This window comes from Piliocolobus tephrosceles, chromosome 6 (assembly GCF_002776525.5).
Source record: "Piliocolobus tephrosceles isolate RC106 chromosome 6, ASM277652v3, whole genome shotgun sequence".
NCBI classification, from domain to species: domain Eukaryota; kingdom Metazoa; phylum Chordata; class Mammalia; order Primates; family Cercopithecidae; genus Piliocolobus; species Piliocolobus tephrosceles.
Window position 1 is genome coordinate 15,832,220 of NC_045439.1, and position 24,917 is coordinate 15,857,136.

General features: G+C 47.2%; 1 protein-coding gene across 4 annotated transcripts in view; it reads left to right on the forward strand.

The window, feature by feature from the left end:
* The window catches only part of TTC7B (tetratricopeptide repeat domain 7B), a 296,302-nt gene that overhangs the window by 190,218 nt on the left and 81,167 nt on the right, over window positions 1-24,917 (forward strand). For all 4 annotated transcript variants that reach the window (XM_023205449.2, XM_023205448.2, XM_023205447.1 and 1 more), the window contains exons 16-17: window positions 4,813-4,929; window positions 12,094-12,191. In XM_023205449.2, the coding sequence (XP_023061217.1) occupies window positions 4,813-4,929; window positions 12,094-12,191 (215 nt within the window). The remainder of the gene's footprint in view (window positions 1-4,812; window positions 4,930-12,093; window positions 12,192-24,917) is intronic.

Genomic DNA, 24,917 nt, shown 5'->3' on the forward strand with positions numbered 1-24,917 from the left:
GATGCTAGATTTGGGTCATCAGTCATGAGATCTGATTGGTACTTTAGCAAGGTTCTTCTTTTCTTCATTAATCTTCTGTAAGTTTTCAATGAGTCTATGAACAAAATATTCTTTTGAGGGGAGGGGGACAGGGTCTCACTCTTTCACCCAGGCTAGAGTGGTGTAGTGGCATGATCTCAGCTCACTGTAGCCTTCACCTCCAGGGCTCAAGCAGTCCTCCCACCTCAGCCTCCCGAGTACCTGGGATTACAAGTGCACACTACCATGACTGGTTAATTTTTATATTTTTTGTAGAGACAGGATTTCACCATGTTGCCCAGGCTGGTCTTGAACTTCTGAGCTCAAGTGATCCACCTGCCTCGGACTCCCAAACTGCTGGGGTTACAGGCGTGAGCCACCATGCCTGGCTAATATATATATATTTTTTAAATTAGATTCATAGCTGGGCATGGTGGCTCACGCCTGTAATCCCAGCACTTTGGGAGGCCGAGACAGTTGGATCACTTGAGGTCAGGAGTTCGAGGCCAGCCTGGCCAACATGGCAAAACCCTGTCTCTACTAAAAATACAAAAATTGGCCAGGTGTGGTGGCATGCGCCTGTGGTCCCACCTATTTGGGAGGCTGAGGCAGGAGAATCGCTTGAACCCGGGAGGCGGAGGTTGACAGGGAGCCAAGATGACAGCACTGCACTCCAGCCTGGGCAACGGAGCGGGACTCTGTCTCAAAAAAAAAAAATTAAATGCAGGAACTTGTGTGGCTAGCTCACAGTCTCACCCTCGTCTCCTCTGCCCTCTTCATCATATTGACAGTTAGACGTATTGAAATGTATTAAATGTTAACTTTTCACAAGTTTTTCCGTAACTTTCTTTTTGCCTCAGGGTTTCCTCAGCACATTGAATATGTATCTTTGGGTGTCAGCCACAGCAAATGAATGCTGACCATTGTTTGTGTACTCTTCCTTTCTGTGCTAATGTAACGTATACCCAGCCAGATGTTTTTGAACAGTCTTGAAGTGTGTAAGCAGGTTTGGCAAATAGGATGACGAGCATCGCTGCTTCTGTTTTCAGTATTGTTTTGTGTCTTGTAAACAAGCTGAGGTTTGGGGAAATGATGGAAAGGCGGCAACTTCTGTTCCTGCTTTCCCTTGGGCATCCCAGGGAGTGTTGGCGACAGGCGGGGCAGGTGTTTCTGCCCATTGTCCTGGGCATACCTGCGTGACTTCTGCCCATTGTACTGACTACAATTGTGTGGCTTCTGCCACTCATCCCGGCTGTGCCGTCGTGGCTTCTGCCCATTGTCCTGGCCAAACCTGCGTGGCTTCTGCCACTCATCCCGGCTGTACCCTCGTGGCTTCTGCCCATCATCTCGGCTGTACCCATGTGACTTCTGCCCATTGTCCCGGCTGTACCTGCGTGGCTTCTGCCTATCATTCTGGCCATACCCGCGTGGCTTCTGCCCATTGTCCCGGCCATACCCGTGTGGCCTCTGCCCATTGTCCCAGCCGAACCCGCGTGGCCTCTGCCCATCATCCTGGCCAAATCCGCGTGGCCTCTGCCCATCATCCCAGTCGTACCCGGGCAGCAGCTGGCAGGCTTTCCTCTTTGTCGCTGCTGTGTCCCTGGCTCTTTTTCTCTGCCAGCCTCTCTTCGTGCTGTTCCTCTTGAGAGGTCTTCCAAGTGCTTTTTTCCATCGTTTGTGCTCAGCCACTCTGCCATTGTTCTTTCTGTCTGGTTCTCTGAAATCCAAGCCCACACCTTTTCAACTCCATGTCCTGAGTCAAGTGTTTGAAAGCTGTTATTTTATGTTAATTAGAAGTTCTTTTTCCAGCCAAGAAGGCTTGCTCAAAACTGTTCCCCCAAGCCGAGGCTTAGAGACACACTCTGGCATTCTCTCCTTTGGGTACAGTTAAAGGAATCACAGTTCTTTGCTGTTAGAGGCACCCTGCTGCCTGCTGTGGGGCAGGCACCTCCTCTGGGAGGCAGGCGCCCTTGGAGGAGAGTTCTTGGCATGGCCCCCAGAGAGCTCCAGCCTGTGCAGCACGTGCACGGCTTCCTGGACCGCCCTCCCCCAGTCCTCTGTGGGGCCTCCCCTTGCCGCAATTGCTTGGCAACCACTCCTCAGCACCCTCGCTACCCAATGGTGACCTATTTGGCAGCTTCTCCTTCCTTTGTCAACTCTCTTAGTTGACCCCGGTTTGGTGGGAGATTCTGGTGGAAAAGAGCTCCCATCATGTTCTGGACTCGGGCAGGCTTCAGCAGGAGTCAGCTTCTGCTGTCTTTAAATCCCCCCCGAGGCACCCTGAGCGCCTGCCATCCCATTTAGGCAGTCTTGGTAAGGCTTCCAAAGCATTTCCGCTTCTTGAGATGTTTTTGAGCAGAAGCTGAGCCCTGTTCTCACATCTAGCCTCGCTCTTTATGCCCACCTGCTTGTAGATCAGGGACTACATCCCTCCCTTTACCTGGCCCTCATCCCATCATTCCAGGCTTCTGCAAGCCCAGGCATGGGGAGGCCGCAGCCCTGGACCCACTGGGAGCACTACACCGCCCTGGACTTCCATTTGGAGGGGGTGCTGGGGGTGCTTGATGTGAACCTGTCCCAAACTTGGGCAGTGATGGGTCAGGACCACTTTCATTCTATCTCTCACACACGAAAAAGAGACTTTCCTCCTCTAAGGTACCTTTGAATGAGGACCTCACATCATGCAGAGTGAAGGAGTTCTGGATGTCTAACTGATCTCTAAAACACCTTGCTTTATCTTCTGTGGTTTATAGAAAAAGTGATCGGTGAGTAAATGCTGATTTAAGGCCCACTGAATTCAGAGCACAGTTGTTGGTGCTGGAGGGGAGGCTGCAGAGAGGCAGGGAGAGATGTCAGGGCTCTTGTCCTCAGGGAGAAAATCACATCCAGAAAGCAACCAAAGGGCACCAGAGCTTCGGTTTCCTCATCTGTTGAAGAGTGTTAGACACCACCTGCATTGACAGCTTCTTCCAAGGACATGACAACGTGTGAAGTGCCGAACACAAGGCCTGGCACATGGGATGCCTTCAGTCAGCAGCAGCTCCTCCCTCTCTTTTTCTTCTTTTTATTATTAACAGCAAACATGAGCTAATATGGCACATACTGAGTAGAGAAGATAAAGGGATAAAACGTGTATTGACAGAAGACTTACTTATTTAAGTGGGATTCTAGCTGGGTTTGGGAAGAATTAAAGAAAGATGTGCATGAGTGGAAGTTACAGTTGGGGACGTGGCATGTGTAGCCATAGAGTTGTGCCAGAAAGGTAGCATTTGGCCTATATTGGCAGAATTAAAGGTCCAGTCGGATGAGATGGTGAAAGAAGAGTGGCTAGTTGGTGGAGTACCTTAAAGGACGAGATACAGGCCGGGTGCGGTGGCTCACGCCTGGAATCCCAGCACTTTGGGAGGCCCAGGCAGACGGATCACGAAGTCAGGAGATTGAGACCATCCTGGCTAACATGGTGAAACCCCGTCTCTACTAAAAATACAAAAAAGTTAGCTGGGCATGGTGGCAGGTGCCTGTAGTCCCAGCTACTTGGGAGACTGAGGCAGGAGAATGACGTGAACCCAGGAGGCGGAGCTTGCAGTGAGGCAAGATTGCAAGCAAGACTCCATCCTCAAAAAAAAAAAAAAAAAGGAAGTGGGAACAAAAATGATTTCTGGGGGCTGGGCATGTTGGCTCATGCCTATAATCCCAGCACTTTGGGAGGATCACGAGGTCAGGAGTTTGAGACCAGCCTGGCCAACATGGTGAAACCCCACCTCTACTAAAAATACAAAAATTAGCCAGATGTGGTGGCGGGCACCTGTAATCCTAGCTACTCAGGAGGCTGGGGCAGGAGAATCACTTGAACCCAGGAGGCAGAGGTTGCAGTGAGCTGAGATCATGCCACTGCACTCTAGCCTGAGTGACAGAGCAAGACTCCATCTTGGGGGAAAGAATGATTTTTGGAGATCTTTATAATAAGATGTGTGAGAGCTGGGTAAGTCAGGGGACAGGGAGAACACAAGGAAGGAAGCTGGGCTCATACTGGGACTTCTACTAGTGGTGACAAGTCCAAGGGCCAGGAGAGCTTATGTCTACAGGCACCTAGGCTGATGTCCGCAGAGAAACGTAAGTAGAATCTGAAAATGGCATTACCCTGAGGGGCTGCAAAAGAATATTCTGAGCTTAGTGCCCAGAAGGTCTGGATGGAGGGTGGAGCAGTTGATGGTAACAAAAAATAGGGAAGAGAGACCTAGGTGATTGCGGAAGGAGCCTTAGGCCCTCAGTAGCAGGCATGGGAAGATGCAGGAGCTCAGGGCCTGTGCCGGAGGCTGCCCTTCTTCATGGGACTTCCGTTCAGGCTTTTGAAGCTCACAGGACGGTGAGCATCATTGTGGAGGGTTATCTGTAGATATTTATATCAACTGAGTCACATCTCCTGTGTAATTCTGTAAATAAACCAAGTTCTCTTTTAATGAGTTTTTGAGGTTTCATAAATAAATTGGTTTGGTTCTAAAAAACATGCTTTTAGTAAATTCCCTGTGTTCTGAATAAAATTGGCCACTCTAATGCTTTCAGCCTGACCACAAATAGTCACGTCGTGCTTACATTTGCCTTAGTGGCGAGACTTATGCAAAGTAACACCTTGAGCCGGGATTTCTGGAATCCCGCTTTCCTTGGACCACACATGTGGATAGTTTCTGAAATGAGTACAGTTGCTTCTGGGTCTAAGCCCACCGCTTGTCTTGTTGGGATGGGGACTCTGTGGCTTGAGCCGCAGTGTTTTCTCCCTTTGTCTCCCCATTGCAGACTACTGTTTTCCAAAGTGAAGCTGCAGTCACTCTGCCGGGGCCCAGACGAGGCACTCCTGACTTGTAAGCACATGCTGCAGATATGGAAATCCTGCTACAACCTCACCAACCCCAGGTAAGAGGCCAGCAGGGCCTGCTTTGCGTGGCTTTTGCATGGGTCCCTGCCTATCAGTGCCTTCTCTGATTGGCTTTCAGCAGGCATTAACTCTGTCACCCCTGTGCACCTCCAGGCCCCCAAAAGTGGCAGATGATAGCAGTGGAGCTTCACACTCCATGTTTAAGGTGCTGTTGTCCCAGTGGCTGATGAAGCCTCCAGATCCTGGGTTTCTTTTGCTTTCACTGCCGTAGTGACCCACTGGGCTCAATTCACAATGGATCTCTATCCAGTTTCTCTCTACCACCCGTTTACCTAACTCCTTTGACAAGTCTTATCTTTCTGGTAATTTATGTATAGACCAGTCTCTTATGTGTTCCAGTTGGGGTTCCTGCAGTAATATTTAAAAGACCTGCACAGACCATAGGCCGCATGCTAGTGGCAGTTAGCATGATAAAAGATCACTGTGAAAAAGTTAAAATCATGACGCATACAACTATCAAATACACACATGTCAAAGATTTTATTTGCCTTATTAACTAATGCAGGAACCCGGAAAATGTTAAGACCTATTCACAGAAGAGTCTGAAGAACAGATACTCATAGGCAGGAATGCTGAATGATTTGCAAGTAGATACAAAAACAACATCCTGTAAGACGATGAAAGATACCGTTTGGGGTTCTTTACTACAGGGTGACATCAATTGTCTCTCCCCCCCAAACAAAATTCACTTGCCTTATTATCAGTTTTCTGCAGGTTAATTTCTACCCCTACAGAGCTGTAAAGTAGCTCAGCCAATGGGAAGTGAGTCAACGGTGCCTGCTCCTTTAGAGTCAGATAACCCCAGGAAGGTCTGCTGGTCAACCCCCCACATTCCACGGACGGACACCCAATAACCTATTTGCCCATTTCCAAGTCTTGCACAGTTTTCCTTTGCATGTGTTTAGGTTAGTAAGTGAAGGAAGTCATGTAATGAGAAGGGATGTAATGATTCAAGTGAATTCACACAACTGCTCATACACTCAGAGTATTTTTTACCTTTCTAGCAAGGTGTCTGTGCAATTGATATCATGTTTTTAAGAGTCAGGGGCCTAAAAACGTGTCACCTAAAATGTAAATGAGTACTAAGGGTGAGGTAGGCAGTGGGCTGGTGGCCGTGGTCTGCAGAGACCAGCAGGGAGGGAGGGCTACGGAAGCAGCAGAACAGAGATGGGGTTCCCTGTGAGATTTTGCTTTACAAACGTTTCTGCAGTTTAAAAAAACTGTTCAAAGTCAGGGCCCTGTTAAGGAGATGGACCCCCTGGAAACTGACAGACAGACCTGTGACCCCAGGCCCTGTGGGCAGTGTACCTGGAAGGATGAGAACTCTGCCTGGAAAGCCATGTGATGTCCAGCCCCTGCCCCGCCCTCCCCCAAGCAGCCCCAAGTCCCCCGCCGGGTCCCCCCATTCAAGCTGGGAGTCCCCTTCCCAGGCCCAGGAATGGCGCGGTGCTGTGCTGCTGGGCGCACCCGCCCTTCGCTTGGTGAAAGGTAATCATGAGACTGGCCTCTTCCCTTTTGTGGATATGTTCTCAAAATAAAGATCATTTTAATTTTTTAAAAATTCTACATTTCTAAGTCTGGAAGCAAAAATAGAAACTGTCCATATTTATCTCCCCCAAAACCCCCACTCCTGGCCTATGAAATCTTCAGGATTTGGGGGAGTCTGCCTCCGAACCAGCTAGCGGGAGATGCTGCCCAGGCAGGTTGCCTCGGCGCCGGAGCGCGTTCCTTTGCCGGTACCCCCTTTAGAAATGAAAAAATAAACCCATCAGCTTCGTGTTGCCAATTTCCCCCTCAGTTTCCCACACCTCTCCCACCTCCCCACATTCCCTCCCACTTAGCAACCAAGAATATTGAATGTGAGGAGAAAAAAAAATAGCAGAATTGGAAAGCTTTTTAAAAATACTTAACCAAATGCCTGGGCTGTGTCCATACTTCCTCCGTTTCCTGAAGGTTCCTTCAGGGCCAGAGTGGGGAGGACCCTGGCTCCAGGCAGTGTCTGGTGGGGACTGGCGGCTGGGGTGGGCGGTAGAGGCCCCACCGGTCACTCAGAATTCCCCCTCCAGCTCCCCACAAAGCCTTGAGGGAGGGGTGGTGAATCGCGCAGCCCCTTATTAAGGAGTGTCTTGTCTGGTCTTTTAACTTGATTTTCTCTGGGATAGAAATAAATGCTTCTCCTGTAGCCTTTATCATTGTGTAAATGCAGCCATCCCCTCCAGCCTGCTCAGGAAGAGGTGACTCTGGCAACAGAATCCTGAAGGAAGGGCTGTGTCTTTCAGGGAACACACACCTTGCAGCGCTCCGGAGTGGGGCCGCTGCGGCTCCGGCAGCCTAGAGGCTGGGATTAGGGCATACAGGGTTTTAGAGGAGGGTGGAATCACATGAACAAGCACCTAAGAATCATGCCTGCTTTAAAATAAAATGAAAACTGAGCAGAAAGCATTTTGGCAGGCTGCATTTGGCTTCTCCCCGGAGCTGGTCCGTGCTGACGTCCCGGCTTCCTTGCTTCTGAGCATGCTGGGTTTGTTTTGGGCCCTCTGCTCGACCTGCCAGTTCCCCAGTCTTCCCCACTCCCTTCCAGATCCACCCCAGGCTCTGCACAGGCCTCCAGGGCAGTGAGACGAGGAAGACGTGGGCAGTAGCAGGGAGTGAGTGGCCAAATTGAGAACAGACCCTAGCTTCTAGCTTTGTATTCTCAGCAACCCATTCCCTCTTCTCAACTTTTGCTTAAAGAGGGGGGAAAAAATTACACTGAGCTAGTCGCTAAACTGAGCATTGGAAAACTTGCAAATAGTGTTCCACCTGCAGTTGGAGATGCGTCTCTTGCTGTGAGCAAAATGGTGGGTGGCATTCTCTTACATTTGGCGAGGTGTTTGTCATTTCAGAAGCCTGGATTCTATTTCCCTCGGTCTGCAGTTTTGCTTGCAGTTAGGATAGAAATCTGTCTCATGCTTTGTCTCCTCTCTCTGGGTGAAGTGTAAGGCTCCCTCAGTCCTTGTGCATGTTGACCTGGCCACTCAAGACAGTGTGAATTCTGACTAGAATCTCACCAGAAGGTCCCAGCAGGCTCCCTGAACTGAATCACAGAGCATTTCAGCCAGGGATGGTAATAACCGTGTTTCTTGAACCTTCTCTGTGCCAGCACTGTACTAGGCCGTTGATGTGTTATCTTCAGTCCCTACATTAGCCTTGCAAGATAGCTACCATTACTTCCATTTTACAGAAAATAAAATTGAAGATGAAAGTGGCTAAATAACTCACCTAAGTTTTTCCAATTGAATATGTAGCAGAATAGTGATTCAGCCCCAGGCCTAACATCAAAGCTGTCTCCACACTAGCATGCTGCCTCTCTTGAGCTGACAACCAGTTTCTTTTCATTTTTTATTGTTAACCACTTCTTTCCCCCTCTTGTCACTGCTACTAGACCCATCTCCATCATGTACTCATGAGGTGACATCTGCAGGTGATTCAAAGTCCTGTTTCAGTTACTTGCCAACAAACAGCATTTAAACACACATGTACTCACATTCACATTTTTTTGCTCTAACCTCAGTTAGGAGTCAGAGATCCCATTTCATCCTTACAGTCACCAGCATTTGGGTGGAGCTTTTCTTTTTATAAAGCATATCCTCATTCCATCTTTGAAGCAGCCCCATAAAATGGGCAAAAGTCATATGATCTCATACCCATTTTACTGATGAGACAGTTGAGGCTCCATGATATTGGGAACTTACCTTGACTCTTATGATCCAGGCCTCCAAAAACAGAAGTTCCTCCCCCATCTGCCCTGTTCTGGTTCCCTAGCCGAGGCCCTTCTTTTAGGTGCAATATTTACTGTGTGCCAGGCACTATTCCAGGAGTTGGGAAGAGGCTCAGCTGAGACAAGAGCTCCAGGGTCCTGACTCCGAGCCCATCCCACCACCGCCAAGCCTCTTGTGTTTAACCTCTGTGTGGCTGTGGAAGATAGAGGATTTCCAAGAGAGGCTACTAATGGCCAGTATAACTTTAACTCTCATACAATTCAGTGGTTATAGGGAATAGAAGTCCCTGCATGTGTGCATCTACACATGTGGGCATCCCCTACTTACATACTATGGATTTGGGGTCCTTCCCATTTCCTCTCCCTCTACTGCCAGCACTCACCAGGAGTGTTTTCTCTCCCTTCCTGCCTCCCTCCTTGGGAAGTGCTCCTGGCAGCCTAAGGGCCTGGCAGAGAAGAGGCGAGGTGACTGGGCTATGAGGGGGAAATGGGTGGTTCACAGAAGTGCCCCAGCAGATGTGTCCCAGAGGGAGAGAAGAAGGTGACTTTCCAGCTTGCCTGAGAGACTGGCCAGAGCGAGCAAGTTACGGAGACTCAGGGTTGCTCAAGGCCTCTCCTTGCCCCGTGTCCAGTATTCTAGGGGTCAAATGCAAATCTTGATTGGTGAAGACTCTGTACCATGTAAATGAAGAACTAAAAATTGCTTCAAGCATCCAGTAAAATTCCTAATAGGTCACAAATACCTAATTATTTCTAATTTTTATTTTTTTTATTTTTTGTTTTTTTTGAGACAGTCTCCCTCTGTCGCCCAGACTGAAGTGCCGTGGCATGATCATAGCTCACTGCAGTCTGTCTCCCAGGCTCAAGCCATCCTCTTGCCTCAGCCTCTCAGATAGCTGGGGTCACAGGTGCACACCACCACGCCTGACTTATTTTTTTATTTTTAATAAAGATGAAGTCTTGCTATGTTGCCCAGGCTGATCTTGAACTCCTGAGCTCAAGCTATCCTCCTGTCTCAGCCTCCCAAAGTGCTGAGGTTACAGGCATGAACCACTGTGCCCAGCCCTAATTATTTTTAGAGAGAAAACATTCAATCTGGAAACAAAAGCATCTCTATGTTGAATAGTTGATTGTTGCGCACACACTGTGTTCAGAGGGAACTAAGGCAGACACGCTAAGGATGTAACTGAACGCCGTTTCCCAGCTGGTGGAGGGAATGTGGGTCCTGTGCCATTGTTAGGGGGTGAGGTTCAAAATTCAGATGATGGCTTTGTTTGGGGTTTCTAACATTTTAACTCAGCTTCCCCGTACCTCCTACAATTGCACCAGAAGCCTAGGGATAAGTTGGCTGCAGGAATTGACTGGCCATATTAACCTCAGATGTGTGTTGTAGGTATGTGGTTTTATACACACCTGGCATGTACCTAAAAGTTGTGAGTCTTCACAGTGCTCCACCTATGTGACCTTATGTCATCCTCACACAGTTCTGTGTAGGACAACAATCCTTATCTTCATCTGATCAGGGAAGTCAGTGAGGCACAGGGAAAGCTGCCTTTTGCCCAGAGTGACCTCCTCATTAGTGACAGCACCGAAACATGGTGAGATGGGAAGCCTGGAAGATGAGAATGTCTGAAACAAACCTCAGATTCGGACCCCCAGAAACCCAGGCAAATCCTTCCTTTGCAATGCCAGTACCTCATCGCGTGTCTTGGAATCCCCAAGATGGTGAATAATATGTCATCATTTCGCTGTATTTTGAGACAAATCTTCTGAAAAACTCCTAAGTGGGTTGCCATTGCAATATCCAGATAATTTGCACTTAGGAGTATTGATGTGAAAAATGCTACCTGGACAGACCTGTGCTGGAAATACTCAGTCAGTGTTGTGATGAATGCAAATTTGCGTGTTAGAAATATTCAGTCAGTGTTGTGATGAATGGAAATTTGTGTGTACTTTTATGTTGTCTCTGTTCAGAGACATGTATTGTTTCTCAGTTACAGAAACAATTAAAAGAGCAGTTTCCAAAAACACATGTCTGAGATGATGTAATAAGTATAGGCTGACAAACAGTCTGTCCTGAAGGAAGTTTCCTTCTGCTTCCTGTGGATTTCTCTAATGTAGTTAGAGAAATCGCTGGATGTGGAAATTGCAGCCTGTAAACTGTATTAAGTTTCATGCCAAATCTTGTTTGTACTGCTTTAGCAACAGCTGCATAAAGGAAGGAAATTGTGTCCCTTTATTGTAGAATCTGAACTTCTTCACAACAAAAAATCACTCTAAAAGCCCCCAGATTGGAAAAGAAAAGATTCAAAGAAAAGCATTGAAGATTCAAACTTCAAGAGACAGATGCGATTCTTTTTGGAGCTGCTTTGATAGGTATCATGATACAGGAAAAAAGCAATAGTGTTTACCTACAAGCTTCCCAGAATTTAAAAAAGAAGTCCATATTGGCTGAGATCCCTTAACTCTTTCCCAGTTAGGCCCGCTGTGGTCTCCCGTGTGGCATTACCAGGTGAACAGTGCCAAGCCTGTTTTGTAGACACAAGCTGGAGAGGGGACTCAGCAGAGATGGGCAGTGCAGGAAGCTGGTAGGAGTGGTGTTACAGAGGCTGCCACCAAAATTCTGCCATGTTCTCTCCCAGTCCCTGTATATCCCTAGCAGCCAGCTTTCTCCAGCTTAGGAACACTAGACAGGGCTCATACACCGGCAGGAAAGTTAACCACACGATGTAGCACAAAGGCCTACATTCTGGGGACCCTGAGGAGCACATGACTGTGATCACGGTCAGAAAGGGGGGTCAGGGGTCCTTGAATCCAGCAGCTGCACCTTAGAACCATCTGAGGAGCTGTGAAAAATGTCAACAAGCCCAGGAGTTTTGATTTGTTCAGTCCACAGTGGGACCTAGGTGTCTGTTGTTTAGAGATGTCCTGGGTGGTCTTCTCATGCAGCCTGGGTTTAGAAGCACGGGTGTGCAGTGTTGGTTCGTGAAGACAACTCTTCATGGATGGCGTGTTCATGGACTCACTTGCTGAGACTTCACTTTCTAAGGTTGCTAATGCCAATCAGTTTCCCCTTGTAAGGTGGATGGAAAACGAAGCTTGAAGTTTTCATTTTTGTGTCTTCTAATGACACAAAAGAGGCCAAAATTAGCCAGGGTCTGTGGGTGTGGTTTATGCCCTGTTTGTGATAGTGAACACTGAAAGGAATCCCAGCCCAGGCCGAGCCAGGGAGCAGGATGCCTCCTTCATAAGAAAGATGCTGAAGAACGTAAAAACCGCACAGAAGGTATTCACTGGCCTTCAGGAGTCGGTACAGGTTGCCTCTCTTTCCTTCCCTCCTCCCACCTTGCAGGTGACTGACATTTGTAGCTGTGTTTTGCAGTGATTCTGGACGTGGGAGCAGCCTCTTAGATAGAACCATTGCTGACAGACGACAGCTTAATACAATTACTTTGCCAGACTTCAGCGATCCCGAGACAGGTGAGAATAAAAAGCCAGAGGGGACGAAATGGTGTCATGGAGAATGTGGGGGCCTGGGACCGAGTGACATGGGGTGAGACTGATCGGGTTGGGGTTGGAAAAATTTCTCGCACAAATAGTTGGAACGCTCAATCGAGGTGCATTTCTCCAGTGTCTTTCTCAAGTGTTTGTTCGCGGTGGGGCCAGTCGTGTGGTTTCTCCAGCCCAGTACTTTGAAATCGGTTTCCCCCTTTGCTCTTGGAACTTAAAGTTTGAAACTAAAATGAGGTGGTTTCTGTCCCCATCAGGTTTCCCCTCTGCTTCCCTGTGTCTCCCTCTCGCTTTGGGTTTCAGACCTCGCTGAAAGCAAGGTTCGCTTTCTAATCAGTTGCACATATAAACACACATACACCCAGCACAGGACCTCATAGGGTGGCAGGTGGGTTCCACTGTCCCCACGCAGAGGCCCGAGGCGCTTCCTGCCTGTGAGCAAATCCGCACACCTCGTTGTGTGTGTGTTCCACATTCGCCTGAGTACAGGGGAGTGAGTCCACCTGCGTAGACCCCACAACGGTGACCCAGGTGAAGTGTCCCTTACCTGAAATGCCCGGGACCAGAAGTGTGTTGGGTTCGGGAATATTTACATAAGCATAATGAGATATCCTGGGATCGCACCCAAGTCTAAACACAAAGTCCATTTCTGTTTCATATACACCTATACACAGAGCCTAATTTTATACAATATTTTAAAGAATGTTGTTCATGAGACAAAGTTTTGACTGCATTTTGACTGTGGCCCATCACATGAAGTCAGGTGCGGGATTTTCCACTTGTGTCATATCAACACTCAGCAACATCTGGATTTTAGAGCATTTCAGATTTTGAATTTTCAGATTAGGGACGCTCAACCTGTACCAATGATTCAGTGGTAACCTGGGTGACTTGACAGACCCACAAAACACATAGATCTGCTCTTCTTTGAGCCTCAAAAATCATTCTAGAGCATCATTTGGAACCTGCTCCTGTTCCTTTTCCCCCACCCACAGGGGACCGTGTATGGCTTAATCTCTGTCTGGGTATGCCTGGTCTTTTATGGGCTGGCTGCATGAAAGGGACCACGAGGTTATTTTTTTGTCCTTGTGCCACATCCCAGCTCCTGCCAGAACCTTTCCAAAGAAAGCCCGAGAGCAGCTCTGAGTCCTGCACTGCCAGGGCTTGTCCCCTGGAAAAACCTATCCAGGTGGGCTAAGAGGGATAGGGCCTTCGGGAGCCACATGTGATGCTTAAGCCAGGCCCACCCCCACAGCTGCCTTGCAGACTGCATATCTGCCCTAGGCTCCCTTCTACCAAATTTAAAGTCAGCTTGAGAAATCAGATCCAAAGGTCCTGCGGCTCCTGGGTCAAAAGATTTTTGGGTGCTGGAAGCAGCACAAATCGTAAATTGGTGCAGTTTAATCTGGCTTGCAGCTGCTGCTTAAAATGTGGACTGAGCCATGGAGAAACTCACCCCCTGGAGTGGCCTGACCACTCTCCAGACAGGTCAGCGGTCGTTGGTGGGCTTAGACTGCACACCAGGCAGAGACCCTGGCTGGAATAGCACAGCAGAGTTCTGCCTCATCCCAGCTCCTGCTGAGGCACCTGTCTAGGCCCTGTCATTGTAAGAAAGAGGTCAGGCTGTCAGGACTAGCCGCTGCAAGGTGAGGCTCAGACACAGGGAATAAGAGGAAGTGAAACTCACTATAGCACCAGCAGCAATTTCGGCTGATTGAAAACAGCTGCTGTGGCTACCCAGCGCTGTCTGCCCGCTTTTCTCCCTCCTGAGTATCCTGTGAGAACAGCCACACTAAATTCAGACCCCCTTTCCTTCCAGCTGGCCTGGACCTTAATTTCCCTGGAAGTCCCAAGACTTTAATGCCACATCACATTGAGGACAGACAGTGTCAGAAAATACATGAGGTCCTTGTTATTCATTCTTCCCATTGCCCCTTGGGACATTTCCCCTAGTGTGCCTGAGAGTCTCTCTCTCCAGATTCAGCTTTCTCAGATGCCACGGTGTTTAGGGAAGATGTGCCCGTGTGGCACAGTCTGGGGTGTCACTGCCCTGGATTGGGCCTGGCCCCCGGGTCTTCCTCCTCCCCCTCTGCTTATTGGCACTGATGCAGCCAGTCTCTCGGGTGGGCCACCATTCATTTCCGGAGAGCCTAGGTGTTTGGAGTCAGGACCGTGGGTGCCTATGCCCTTCCTCAACAACAGGGGGAAGCCACAGCCTCCCAGGCACTGCCACAGATGGTTTCGTTGTTGAGTCATCCACGAGAGTCCCTCTGAGACTCCTGCCACCACCCTACACCGCCCCCCACCCAACCAGGCAGCTGCAAAATACTGATTTGCACACCAGCAATTTAACCAAGAGACCAGGGAATTAGAAAAATGGAAGGCCATTTTAGGAGGCCTTATCATTTGTAAATGAGGGTAAAACATTCTGAAATGACAATGTAAATCAAAGAAACTTACACATTGGGAAGGCTTGCTTTAAAATGGGGAAAAATGCCTCCACCTTGATTAATAGAGCCCAACTGCATGTGGTTCAGCTCATGGTGCAGTCACAGAACGGGCAGATGCTCTCATTCACACACCTGTGTGGAGAGCCCGCCTTGCGAACCACCCACAGATTTTTTATTTCCCTCACCTTGATTTGATTTGAAGAGGAAATACATTTACATAATTCAAAAGCTAAAAACTAATTCACAAGGTGCTGTAGAGAAGTTTGGCTTCCATCCCTGCCCGTCCATCTTATTTGTTCCTAAAGAGAACCATTTTTATTAGCTTTTTGCTTATGCTTCCAGTATTTTTTCATGCAAACAAGCATATATATCATTTCCCCTGCCCCTTTACATGAACAACCACGCACTATATATGCTTTTGAGCACCTGCCATTTTGCACTTCACAGCATATCTGAAGATGCCTCCATATCCATCCGTGGAGAATTTCCTTATTCTTTTTTACAGTCATATAGTATTCCATGACACCTGGATTTTACTTTCTGGATTCTTATCCATCCAGCATGACCACAGTCATTTTTCCTCCCTTTGCCTTTGAACGGTTTTCATGTGTTAAAGGAGCCTGGCTAATTTTGAATATCCAGTGCAGCACTACCCATCTAGAAAAGCAACTGGGCCATAGAGGAAAAGAGAAAAGGACCTTATCTGAGGTCAGAATGGTTCCCAGTGAAACAGAAGTGACCCTGAGATCAAATGTGGCCTGGGAGAACCCAGCCCTGGCGGGTGGCAGCTCATCAGCACCGTGCCCAACACTTCACTGCTTTTCTAAATCCCCTTTAAAGGGCACAGGCGTCCGACACGAGCAGAGCCCTGCCGTGTTAGCATCCGTGAGGGTGCACAGCCACAGCCACAGCGAACTTCTGCTGTCGAGAGCCTGCCAACCCTGGGGCACAGGCCCAGGATCACCCACTGTGCAGGCAGATTCCTCTGTGAGGCCTCAAGTCCTCTTGGATCTGTTTTGTTTTGTTTTTTGTTTTCCCCCAGAACTAAATTTATTTTCTTTTTCTGTTTTTTCATTTCTATTGTGGAAAAATTTCTAATATGCCAGAACAGAGATGCTAATATTCCCATTACCCACCAGTGAGTTTTAGCGATCAGCATTCTCATTTGATCTCTCTCCTGTCCCACCCTTGCTTTTCCTGGAGTATTTTAAGGCAAGTCCCTAATATCCTATTTTGCCTGTTAAAATTTCAGGATATATGTCTAACTGATAAGAGCTTAACAATATATAAAACTACAATACTGTTATTATATATCCTGGGTCCTGATACAGTGCAGCCTCAGTGTTCATGATTTTGGAAGTGGTTGGTTAACTGGAATACGGTTTCCTACCTCTGAAATTGTCCACATGCAGAGCTGTGGAATAACATGAGGAGTCACCCATGTCCATAAGCTTTGAACTGGCCAAGTCCACTGTAGCTAATAGAGTGGAATTTTGTTTCATTAAACGGACACGTCAAACTAAAATAACCCCCCTTACAGAACATGACTTCCCCTTAGGTATCACTTGGGCGTCCCTTCCTCCCGCCTCTGCCGTCTCATGGGTCCTAGCCAGTGAAAGAGGACTCAAATAGAGTGACAGTCTTTACTTTGAAGCTCTGAGTCATTATCTTTTCTTTGGAATAAGTTGGTAGTTCCTTAAATAGAGAATGAAAAAAAAAAAAAATATTTTCTTCCTTTGCCTTTAAAACAGGATGTGGGGTAAGGGGATTTATCTTTAATAATTGGTAGATATCAACAAATACCTATCCAAAGCAAAATAAGTCTTTTAACTTGAAAGTGTGATCCACTTTGTTTGGGTAAATTTCTTATTGCAGCTGCGGTGGTCTCCCCATTGCCATGTGTTCCTCCAGCTATAAGACATGAAGGCAGCCATACTGGCTTTTTTCCCCAAAGTGCCCAACCAGCACACCCAACCATAGACCACCCCAGAAAGCTTAGCACCCCCTTGTCATAATGCTGGGACCATGACATAGTGTTGCACCTCGGTACTCTGCACCTTGGAAAACCTTATTTTCAAGTAAACTGTATATAAGTGCTTCTCATAAAAAACAAATCTATGTAAAGTCAAGTCCTAACCCATTCCAGATGAAAAGCAAATTGTTTCCTGTACAATGTTCTGGATATTGTAGGCTAAAGATGTATTATTTTCAGCAGATCACACTGCTGAATCTGTGCCCAGGTAAATCTTGAGTTATTTTTATTCAATGATGGTGTTGTGGACCAACTAAATAACCAGCGGAAAAACAAATTTGTTTTCTTCGAAAAGCACTTGTATTCTATTGTCAAGTAGAGGAATGATCGTGTATTACATGACCTCATTTTCTTTCCAGCTTATGTGAGTATATTAAAAGCGAGTTTATTTTTTTCTTTGTGTTTCTAAAGTTTTTTTTTTGCCTTTACCCTTTTTTTCTCTTTCACTTTTTTAGTGTCAGATTCCTCCTCCTCCTCCTCTCCTCTTTCAAGAACCGAATCTCCTCTCCACCTGTTTGTGTCTTCTCATCTTCATTCTCATCCCAAACCCGATACCTTTGTGTGGCCCCCTGCAGCTCATTCATTCAGTGACGCAGGTCCCCGCCGGGAACCCTCTCTCTGTAAACATGGTTTTTCCTTTCTTGTGAGACCTACTTCATTTGCCTGTTTTACCTTCTGATAATCTTCCTAACTGATAAGCTGGAGAGGAAACGTCTTCAGACTTGCCAAAGAGAAATCTTGCTCACTGGAAAATCCAAAAGCTATTTGGGCAGAAGGAAACCTGAGATTGCAGGCATTGGAGCCCATGTTCCAACCTCCTCTTTGCAAAGTAAGGGAAGCCTTCTGGGCAGGACAGATAGAAGCTTTTCTAGAATATTGCCTCTAATTCTTGGGCCCTTCCGTGCTTTCCTGGAGTTGATATAAATGCATAAAAAATTAATCCTATTAAAAGGCAAATTACAACATTTTGCAAGTAATAATTTAATCCTAAAAACTCCTGTTTTCAATTTAGAAATGAATTCAACCAGTGTATAATGACCAAGGCCGTATTCTAAGGATCAGGGCCACAGCCCTCTCAATGTGTGGTTCTCAAACTTTGCCATGTATTAAAACCACACAGAGAACCTTTAAAGCAGTGGATCCCCTGGTCCCCACCCCCAACTTTATATTCATTAGGCCTGAGGTGGGGCCTGGGACTCTGGATTTATAAATTACTCCCCTATGATTCCAATGCCAGTGGGTTTTAGACCACATTTTGAGAAGCAGTGCTGTAAACTGTTTTCCATTTGCAGTGAAGGAAAATGTGGGGTTTGTGTTGTGAAACCGTGCGGAGAAATTGAACAGTATTTTAGTCTAATCTTGCTTTTAGATAACACAGAAATTTTGAAAGTCAGCTTTAGGGAGTTCCACAACCTGTCCATGAACAGCAACAAGAAAGATCCCTGTGTGAAAATGAACACTGGTTGGTAAAACCTTAAACGGGACCTAAATATGAATCTGACCCAGGGAGTCCGTCCTTGTTTTCTTTTGCTCATTTATTTAATGTTCACTGCCAGCACTGCCAGAAAATTTAATCTCTGTATCTCTGATTTATAAGGGCTCATCTTTGTTCCAAATGCCCAGTTATATGCTGAACAAAAGCTCTTAAGGGGAACTGCTGCCAGAAAGAACCACTTTCTCTAATGTGCACATCTTTCGGATGGCTCACCCGCCGTGTTCAGCTCTCACACACACAAAGCCAGGGCAGAAATTAGATTACCATTTAAAATAAACCATCCACGCCGAGAAGCCCGCTGACCGTACTTGTCTGCATATTAAGTGTTCTGAACTTTGTTTTAATGGCAATCCCAGTTTTATGAAATGGAAGATGAAGATACTGTTTAAACACCGCGTATGTTGTTTTTAATTCATTTCTTAAAAAAGGCATTTTCTCTTAATACAATGCCTACTGGCAATTGCCAACTTCAATTTTTCCAGAAAAATTCTTTACATTGACTTTTGTTGAGTTTATTGTCTGAAAATGGGATCTTTCCATTCTAGAATAACATGATATGTTCCCACTGCCCCATGCACTCTTTTCTGCGCGACAGACCCACCTGCCCATATTTATCGTGTTGCATCCTGGGAGCCCTGTGCTCCTGTAAGCCTTTGAAGATTGAAGTGCCGACTCTTCAGGGGAGGCACTTTATATCTGATTAATCAGTGACTTTCTGGGGTGATGAGCACCCACTGGGCTTTCTGCTGAATGCAGTGTGTCCTGGGCAGTGCTCAGTTGTTTATTCTTAATAAGCTGAAGTCATCTTTCCATCCTCAGGGAGTGTCTGGCCAGTAACCAGGTGTTTCAACTGAGACTGAAGCTCTCGAGAATCCACCCCTCCCGTAGAGTCAGCATTTAGTTAGAGAGGGGAAAACATACTGACGAATGTAGACTTTCTTAATTAAAATTTAATGATTTTAAGTCCCAACTTTTCCATTAGGACAAGCAGATAGTCAAGCCCTGAAGTTTTATGAATTTCTCCCTCCAACCCTTTGACTTTGTAGAAGGGAAAATTAGCCCAACCCTACAAACCATTGGAGTCATGATTAGGGTTAATGTGTGGAAAGACCCAAAACCTGCTCGTTTGATTCTTTTTCCCTTCCTTTTGGAATTTCCTGCTCTGGAAACAAAATACATTGCATGAATGGGTCAGCTTTCATGTGCTGGGTGAACATTTAAATGGATAGGGGAATGCCCAGTTGGTCTTTCTTTGATTTAAAAAAAAAAATTGTTAGTGGAAAAATGTGTGCCACTCTTGAATGGAAATGTGATTCTAGACAGCCAGACTTACAGTTGGAAGGTTATTAGAACTCTGTTCGCTTTTTTAGCCTTAATTTTGATTTTTCAAATGTTTTGTTTCTTGGTTTTAATTTTTGGTTTGATCTGTTGTTCCAAGGCAACTCTCCAGAAGCATACTTTCATGGTTTTCCTTCCCTTTTTTCAGTTAGTAAGTAGTTTACCAATCTATTAATCCTTCCGAGGGCCTCCAGAATCACACTCCCCCCACCATGGAATGTGCATTGTGGTTGTTGAGCGCTGAGAATGCTGAGATGACGTGGACATCCCTCTGCCACCTGCCTGCCCACTCTGCCACCTGGAGCCTATCCCTCCTGAGAGCCTCATGCATTCAGCGCAGCTTGGGTTTATATATGAGGAGGCAGTATTGATCTGAGAAGGACTACAAAAGAAGGCATTGCAGGGAAAAGGGCCAACTCTGGGTGTGCAGTGGGTGGATGAGAAGCACTCCTGGCACTGATTGGAAGCATGAGATGCCCCGCCTTCCCAAGGCAGGTGGCCAGTAAATTTTAGGTAGAGGGAACCAGTTGGATCTTGAAATTTCTGTAATTAATCCAACCTTTATTGTTCATAGGAGAGCAATTCTAACTGTTAATTTTTCTGAAAATAAGCAGACATCGTAAAACTTAAAACTGTATCTACCAAAATTTAAAGGAATTGCTTAATTCCCTGGATGTAGGATCAGTGCTTTTTTTTTTTTTTTTCTTTTTTTTCTTTTTGAGACAAGGTCTCACTCAGTACATCAGGCTGGAGTGCAGTGACACAATTACAGCTCACTGAAGCCTGGAACTCCAGAGCTCAAGCAAGCCTCCCACTTTGGCGTCTTCAGCAGCTGGGACACCAGGCACACGCCATCACACCCAGCTAATTTTTAAATTTTTAGCAGAGAGGAGGCCTCACCGTGTTGCCCAGGCTGGTTTCCAACTCCTGGGCTCAAGCAATCCTCCCACCTCGGCCTCCCAAAGTGCTGGGATTACAGGCGTGAGCCATCACGCCCCGCCTAACAGTGCTTTTGGCGGTGTTTAAGTCATTAGTGAATTGTCACATTTTCCAAAGGATGTTTCTTAGACCACTGATTCTCTTTGGTCAAATATATTTGGACGATAGTCCGTCTCCTGCCTAGTGCTTCATAGTTCACCTTAACCACGTTAAATGTTCTGAGAAGTCTTGCACTTTGACCCAGTGTTCCCAAGCTAATTTAATCATTTTTTCCGCCCTAGGCAATCAGTGTTCCATGGATTGTATTTGGGGAAATGCTGGTGGATATGGGGATCCAGTGCATTTGAATGACCGGAGCCTTTAGCTTATGGCAAATACTGCCCCTCACCCTTCAGAGTTGATACCACCCTCTGAAATACAGCTCAGCCTAGTTGTGCCTTCATTTCTGGCCGAAAAACAGTCCATAATAGAAAAGAGGTATATGTTGGTGTTGTCATCACACATCAGATGCTTCATAAAAGAGATTTCCCTGCCAGGTTCCTTTCACCATCAAGGGCCAGCTCTGGAGTCAGCCGGCAACTCACTGCATCGCCCTGGGCCTCATTTCCTCATCTGGAAAAACGTAAATTCTATAGTTTTTCAATGTACACCGCTGCCCTTATGATTTGGCAGCCGTGGATCCTGGTTTTAAGGGCAAGTCAGGTGCCTTCCCCCTGAGTTACGCCCTGGGCAGCTAGGACCAGAAGAGTGGAAGTGGCTAAGCAGGATTGGAAGGAACCAGCAGGGCTGTCTGCATGCTGCTCATCACTTCTTAGAGGACCCCGGCGCTCCCCTGCAGGTGCCCTAGCAGTGGTCTTTTTGGAGAAAAATCTGTGCTGATGTTTTATTCCCCTCTCCAAGAACGTGCTAAAATCAAGATTACCGACTTGAGTTCTTGGCTCCATTTTTCCTATCACTGATTCTAGTGAAACTGCTGCTCTCTTTAGCAGTAAGTCACCAGGAGAAGAGAGTAAATACATTAATGAAAGAACATCCCTCTAAAATAAAGTAAGATTGAGAAAAGAATTCAAGAGAGTAGTGATGTTTTTCTCTTTCCATTATGACTAGCATTTTATTGAGTTGCATTTTCTAACACTCAAGAATGTATATCATGATCAGGAGGTGACTAGTCCATTAGGCAGTTTTAGTCTCTGTTCCTGCTTAATAGAATAAAGTAGCTTTAAAAGAAATCTATGTATATATGGGAACATCACTCTGTGATGACGTACCATTTTTGAGGGGTGGTAATTTTAAAAATTCAGCCCTAATATAGAACCTTTTTTTTACTATTTTAATTAAACTAAAATTAATTTAATATAATTCTCCTTAATTAGTTCTGTAGTATCTTTCTTGAAACAAGATTGAGTGGAATGATAGGAGACTGACAAGCCACCAGGAAGTGTCACTCAGGTAGAAGTTGGGGAGTGTGTCCAGCATTAGAATATCATCCCAACCTGGGAGGCTTTCCCCAGGACGCCGGCAGTCAGGCACTTGGAGGCTCAGAGAGCCTTCCCCAGGCAGAAGGCACTTCCACCCCAAGATACAGGCTCATAAATATACATCGGGGAGGGTTCAGGTGGAGATGGAAGCATCTGCCCAATGTAGTCCTCCAGAAGGTACTGTCTCTAGTGCAGAGCCACCGGCGGAGGCTCGCTCTGACAGCTGGCACCTTCCTGCATGCGTGTGAACGGCTTCCCTCCATGCTTTCCGTGTGACCGCCTGGCCCTGCCAGCACCCACCAGCAGCATGCTGCGCTAGCCCTGCATGCCCACCGGTGACGACATGTCCCCGGCCCTCCCTGCCTTACTGGGGTCCTTCCCTGGAAAGAGCTTTCCCCTCTCAGGACAAGACACGTGCTGTCAGGTTTAAACGGTGCTTGATATTCTGTTAAAGTCAGTGGGAACCTGATCCCGTCTTGGGGCTATGAGTCTTAATCCTTTTTTCACTTGGTGAAAAACGGAAGTGTCTCCTAGAATGGTGACCAAGGTGATTTATTTATCAGAGGAACCCACAGCAGGAGCCCTCGTGGTTGGTGGGACTGGGTGGGCAGCGACCCCGCCCCTGCTGTCACACTGGGGGACACAAGGCGCGAGGGCAGTTCCCAGGGAAGCAGCAGATGGAGAGGAGAGCTGTGGCAGCGCGGTGCAAGGAGCCACCACCTGGAGTCGCCTCCTCAGAAAGCAGGACTACCCTACAGCAAAGATGGGAATTGTCCTAACTCCCGGGCGCCAGGGAAGTGAGGGAACAGCAGTTCTGGTTTTTGAAGGTATGGAGAAATATGCCTGCTTTGAGGGCCGAAGTGAGAGTGGACACTCACGCCTCTTCCTCTCCCTTCAAGAAATAAGAGACAGCCATGACTAGCTCCTCCGCCTCCTCCCATCCTCAGCCCCCAGGACATTCTGGTACATCAAGCACAGGTGACACACAGAGACAGAAGGGCACAGAGCTGCCAGCAGTCTGCAGTGTTGGACTGATTTATTTCCAAGTCCTATCTTGAGAAACAGAATTTTTTTTTCCTGTTCAGAAATGAAAATTCTAAAGCAAATCTAGCTGACAGAATGCTGAGTCATTCTGATTGCTGCTTAATATTCAGGTTCTTTAAGAGATGGAACTGCTGCTTTTTCTTATTATTTTAATTGTTTTGGGGGCACACCTTCCAAGAACTGGAAGATAAATAAGTTGACAGAGAATTTGGAATCATTTCAAGGTCAAGGGAAAACAGGTACGGAGATTCATTAGCAGCAAGTGATTTCTGCATGCCCACAACTGCAGTGGCTCAGCTACTTGTCAGAAAAGTATGGGAAGGACAGGTGTCTGCTGCTGCAGCATTGGACAGAAAGAATGTGGGTGCCAAACAGAGATGGGGCTTGGGGTGCGGCCACGTGCCGTTGTTCTCCCACGTTCACGCCCATGAGGCATGGAGTGAGTTCGCCAGGGCTGGGAAGCAAGGAGCTGCCCCAAATCCTGCCAGCCCTGTGTGAGGTGGTCGGCTGACGTCTTTCCTTTGGTAGAGGATGTTTTTCACACATCATGTAATGTGGCTATCCATTGTTCCTGGCACTGGAATGCTTGCCAAGTCACTGGGTGGGCAGGATTTCATCTGAGATCCAGCTCATCTTCTATGTGCTCTGAGGGGAGAGGGAAGGCGAGGCGTCCTTCAGACTGCAGCCACTTAACTGAGGCCACCAGATAGTTATAAGGAGAGCTGGAATATAATATATGCTATTTATTTGGCAACACTGTGTGTGACAAATACAGGAATATGAAGCATAACTAACTAAGCCACTTAATTTATCAGTTATGCCCTTTTCTTTTCTTTTTTTGAGACAGAATCTCACTGTGTCACCCAGGCTGGAGTGAATGGTGCCACCTCAGCTCAATGCAACCTCTGCCTCCTGGGTTCAAGCGATTCTCCTGCCTCAGCCTCCCGAGTAGCTGGGATTACAGGCGCCCGCCACCAGGCCCAGCTAATTTTTTTTTGTATTTTTAGTAGAGATGGGGTTTTGCCATTTTGGCCAGGCTGGTCTCAAACTCCTGACGTCAAGTGATCCACGCACCCCAGCCTCCCAAAGTGCTGGGATTACAGGCATGAGCCACCACGCCCAGCCTGTGCCTTTTCTTAACAGAATTATTGGCGCTGGGATCCCTTTGGATGATGAACTTTGGTGGAATAGGGCTCACATGTGATTGCCACAGCTGAGGTCTATGTGAAATTCACCATAGGTGTCATGTGCATTGGAAAAAGGATTTTTGGAGAAGCTTCACCTGCAAAGGCAATTTGAGCTAGCCGTCCCCAGTGTCCTACTTGTGGCAGGCAGGGTTTCTCAACAGCCCTCAGTGAATGATAGGAGCATGGGTCAGAAAACCTCAGGAGGGGTTCAGAGCTTGGACTCGTGGTGCCCTGAGGTCAGTGACCTGGGTTCCTCTTGGTTCCTGATCCTCTTGGCTGTGGGTCCTCTTGACCCACCACAGTTCCTGGGTCCTCGACTGCCTTCCCCCGTCCTTACCCCCAGGCACAGTGATGGAGAAAGGAGCCTAGAAGGATACACAGGCACTTTGCCTCTGTATCAAGTGTCCAAGATAACATTTTCTGTTGAGGATCTAGGTGGGAGTGCAAGGAAAGCCATTGGCTTGTGGAAATGCAGATGGCCTCTGCTCCTGGATGTCACATGCCCCTGCACCATTCGGGCCATTAGACCACAGACCTGGGCTAAATTTCAGAGCGAGCTCTCACCTGCCTACGTCAGCCCTCGGTCCAGTGGGTCTTAGCAGTGGCTTTTCAGAGCCCTGTGTCCTGTGACTGTGGAAGAGAGGCACATTGTCTCCTAGATGGAGCACGGCAGCCGCTGCACGGCACACAGCCCTGTGGGCTCTGGCAGTGGTGGGACCTCTTGAAGCCGGGT